The following is a 4,413-nucleotide window of genomic DNA, read 5'->3' as shown; positions in this document are numbered from 1 at the left end:
GCTGGGATTACAGGTGTGCGCCACCACGCCTGGCTGAGCTCTGACTTTTGATCGAGTATTTCCTTGGACTTTGGGGCCCTCCACCTCCCCTGGTTCCTTCCTATTCCTCTCAGATTCCTGTCTTAGTAAGTGTTTATGAGCTCACTAGAGGTGGGTAGAATAAAGGCCCAAATGTCCATGCCCCAGTCCCTGGCAACTATGACCTTGTCCTGCCACACGGCAAGGAGGGAACAGAGGATGTGGTGAGTCCAGGTTACTAATCATTTGCCCCTACATAAGGATCCCCTGGGGAATGCAGGGTCCTGAAGAGCGGGAATGGGTGGCAGAAATGCCAGACAACAGAAATGCCAGGCTCAGCACAGTGCCATATGACAGTGGCCTGGCTGACCCCTGCTGCCCTTGAAGGAGGTGGGCAGCCATGGCCCACAGATTGCAGGACCTCCCAAGCTGGAAAAAGCAAGAAAATGGATTTTCTCTTAAAATACAGAAACCAAGCCTGGTGTGGTGGCACACACCTGTAATCTCAGCACTAGGGAGGCTGAGGCAGGAGGATTACTATGAGTCCAAGGCCAGCCTAAACTGCATAGCAGAAGCTTGTCTCAAAAAAACCCCAAAACACAGAAAACAAACCAAAAAATAAGGAATCTCTCCTTTCTTTACTGGTTTTGGGGTTTGTTTGTTTGTTTGTTTGAGACAGGGTCTCACTGTGTAGTTCAGGTTGGCCTAGAGCTCATAGTGTTTCTCCTACCTCACCTTCCCAAGTGCTGGGATTTCAGGAGGACAGGACCATGCCCAGCCCTTCTTTAGCTTTTGATATTGCAGTGGTTGGAGGCAACTTTTTCTTATTTCATTATTGTCCCTACTGGTTTGGAAATGGATATCCTGCTTTTTCTACTCTTTTTGTACTTTCTCTAAAAATTTCCATATGCAAAATTTATGAAACAGCATCTAAAATTAATCAGTAGCTTTACCATCATCCCAACTAACAAAACCTCACAGTGGTTAGATTTGCTCTATTTTTTTTTTTGCCTAAATACTATTGCTGGCTTGGATTAAGTCTTCAAGGCTCAAATGATGGCATATCGTTTCTTTAGTTTTACATTTTCAGCTTTATAAATTTGGTGTTGTGATGATAGTTTTCAGTCTATATTTGTTTGTGTTGAACCCAAAGGTTTAGAGCTCTCCTTGATCTCCCTTTCTGCTTGTGTGTCAGAACTTCCACATGGAATTATTCCCCTATTCTTTTTTTTTTTTTTTTTCCTGGTACTGGGACTTGAGCCCAGGGCCTTTGCACTGAGTTACATCCCCAGCCCCTCCACCCCTACCCCTTTTTTTGAGGCAGGGACTCACTGTATAGTTCAGGCTGGCCTTAAACTCACCATGTAGCAAAAAATGAAAAAAAAAGTAAAAAATAAAAACTCACCATGTAGCCAGGCTGGCCTCGAACTCACAGTGTCCATCCTGCTTCAGCTTCCCCAGTGCTGGGATCACAGACGTGCACCACCATGTTCACCCCTGCCCTTTTTTAGAAATATCTTTTTCTTTTTTGTACTGGGAATTGAACTCAGAACCTCACTCTTGCCAGGTAGGTGCTGTGCTGCTGAACTATACCCCCAGGACCCCTGCCCTTTTTTGAGACAGATTCTCACTAATCACTGAGTGGCCCAGACCAGGCTCAAACTCCTTTTTTTTTTTTCCAGTACCGGGAATCAAACTCACAACCTCATGCTTGCAGGGCAGACGCTGTGCCACTGAGCTAAATCCTCAGCCTCCAGGCTCAAACTCTCTTGATCCTCCTAACTCAGTCTCTCTCTGTGCACCACCACACAGTTTATTCTCCTACTCTTAAGGAATGAGTTTAGGGTAGAAGTTCCCTTAGTGAAATGTTGAGAATAAACTCACCGAGCTGAGCCTGGTGGCCTGAACAGAGGTCACCCTGCAAGCTGGTTCTGGCTGCAGACCTGGGGCTGTACAGACTTGGGATGGGAAATGAATTAGCCAATGTTCTGGTCTAGTGTCCAAACAAAAACATGTTTGCTTCCTAGGAGCCTGGAGTGTGGACAGAGACGGCTGCCATCGCTCAGCCAGAGCAGCCTCAGGAAGCCCAAGGGAGCTGTGAACAGGGAGCTCGCAGTAAGCAAAACTTCTGGTGGCGGGGGCCACAAAGCCTGTGGAGGGAGCACGTCTTGTCCCATGCGTCCAAGCCCCTCCTCAGGGCTGCTGGAGAGGACACTGCCTGGAAAAAGCCAACAGCCACATCCCTAGCCTGTCCCCTGCCTGGAACCTCTGGCCAGCCCTGGCCTCAGGGCCCCCTACCCTGTGTGCGGAGGAACAGAGGCTGTGCCTGGCAGACTGCCTCCAGGGTGGCTGGGGCACCCGCTCTTCTCAAGGCAAGGCAGGCATGATCTGGTCTTTGCTCTGTGTCCCACATTCAGTCCCACTGATCAGTGCATTAATAGTGGATAGAAAGAATAAAATGTCACCAGTTCTAAAAGAAGAAGATAAAATCTCCCTAATGTGTCTGTATTCTAGCTCTGGACACAGCCAAGCTCAATCAAGGGCATTGTCTACTAACTTCTGGAAGGACAAGATTGGCAACTGTTGGGTGACAATCAGAAAATTTCAGAAATGTGGAATCTTAGGACTCAACTATCCCCAAGTCACATGGGAAAAGGGCAGCCTGAAGGGAGCCTTCTCAGCAGCCCAAAGTCACTTGAGAAATCTAAACTAGGCATATGGCGCATGCTTATAATTCCAGCACTCAGGAGGCTGAGGTGAGAGGATTGCTGCAAGTTCGAGGATAACCTGGGCTACATAGTGAGTTCAAGGTCATCCTGGACTACATAGCCATACCCTATCTAGAAAGAAAAAGCCAAGTATGGTGGCGCCTATAATCCCAGCACTTAGGAGGATGAGGCAGGACAATCGCTGTGAGTTTGAGGCCAACCTGAGCTACAAAGTGAGTTCAAGTCCAGCTTGAACTGCACAGCGAGACCCTGTCTCAAAAAGACCAAAAAAAAAAAAAAAAACAAGAGAAAAAGGGAGCCCAGTGCTCTCATGGTATAGATGAGGAACTGCGGTATAAAGGTTTGCCTCAAGCTGCCCCGCACACTGAGGCAGTGTGACCCAGGTCTCCTAATCTGATCGTCTTGTTTCTTTGTGTTCCACCCCCATTAGAATGCATTGCTGATAATCTGACCCACAGATGCCTGTGCCTCCTTCTCGGAGACATCCAGACAGGGTCCAGCTGGTGTCAGACCCCCAGAGTGTCCTGGCCTGGAACAGCCCCCAGTTCCCAGCAAACTCTCCCATGATCGGAAAAACTCCATTGATGTGATGATTTCCCAACATCAGAATTATATGTTTTCAAGAGCCCCTCTTGTAAAACATACAATTTGGAGAGGAACATTGGTCATGAGCATTAATGGTTTCTCCCTATCTAATTAAGAAAGCAGAGCTTGGCTCCAGGGCAAGTCGATACTTTGAAACCTTTGTGACAAATTTGCATAAACACCCTTATTTCAAATGAAAAATGAAAAAGAAAGTGCAAGGGCTGGGGATTTAGCTCAGTGGCAAAAGCGCCTGCCTGGCAAGTGCAAGGTCATGAGTTCGGTTCCCGGTACCAGAGAAAAACTGAAAAACCGAAAAAGAAAGTGCAAGCCTCAGATGACAGGCTTGGCTGTGACACACACCTCACTGAGGTTCAGCTCTAACCTAATTTTCTTGCCCGAAACTGGTTTCCAAGAGTCTTCCAGCTACATCAGCTCTTACAAAGATAAAGAGGCAGGATTTTAGGAGTCAGAAGCTTTTGGGCCAATGTCAAGTTGCAGATTCAGTCTTCAACCTTGATAGATCCTGTGCTCACACCCTGGCCGGTGACTTATATACAAGGAAAAACAAAACCAAGGGCCGCCTGGGCTGCCTGGGCGAGGTGAGTGGGGAATGTGGTGACTGATGATGAGTGGCTGATCTTTTGACCCTACTCGAGACTAATCTGAACACAGCCAGGTGTGATGGTGCACAACTGTAAATCCCAGCAGTTGGGAGGCTGAGGCAGGGGGATTGTTGTGACATTGAGACCAGTTTGAGAAAAGACAGGAGGAAGACTATATTATTTGAATATATGCAGGCCTAGCTTTGAATTCTCAGTCAGGGTGTGATTATCACTCTGTGATCCTGGACAACTTGCCCTAGGTGGTACTAACCACAGGCACTGCAGGCCACTGGGTGCTGGAATTCAGGGAGACCTGACCACTGGGGTGTGGGCAGCAGGCCCTGGCGTGGGTAGGGGGGCTGAGACTCTGAGGGTCTAAAGTGATGGCCTGTCCAAGAGTGACACCAGAGTTTGAAACCTGCGTGGTACCTGGCTGGTTCCGTGCACAGGGAGGCTGCCTGGGGTCAGGATTCCGTTGT

At 48.2% G+C, this 4,413-nt stretch overlaps 1 protein-coding gene across 1 annotated transcript in view; it reads left to right on the top strand.

The window, feature by feature from the left end:
• The window catches only part of LOC102025471, a 22,239-nt gene extending 19,745 nt beyond the window's left edge, over positions 1–2,494 (top strand). Inside the window, exon 4 of the mRNA XM_013504336.1 lies at positions 2,046–2,494. Within this exon, the coding sequence (XP_013359790.1) occupies positions 2,046–2,405 (360 nt within the window). The 3' untranslated portion in view covers positions 2,406–2,494. The remainder of the gene's footprint in view (positions 1–2,045) is intronic.
• The last annotated feature ends 1,919 nt before the right edge of the window (positions 2,495–4,413 follow it).

This window comes from Chinchilla lanigera, unplaced genomic scaffold (genome assembly GCF_000276665.1).
Source record: "Chinchilla lanigera isolate Chin_1 unplaced genomic scaffold, ChiLan1.0 scaffold00086, whole genome shotgun sequence".
In the NCBI taxonomy this organism is placed as follows: Eukaryota; Metazoa; Chordata; class Mammalia; order Rodentia; family Chinchillidae; genus Chinchilla; species Chinchilla lanigera.
The sequence above is the reverse complement of the archived record's forward strand: the minus strand, read 5'-3'. Positions and strand labels throughout refer to the sequence as shown.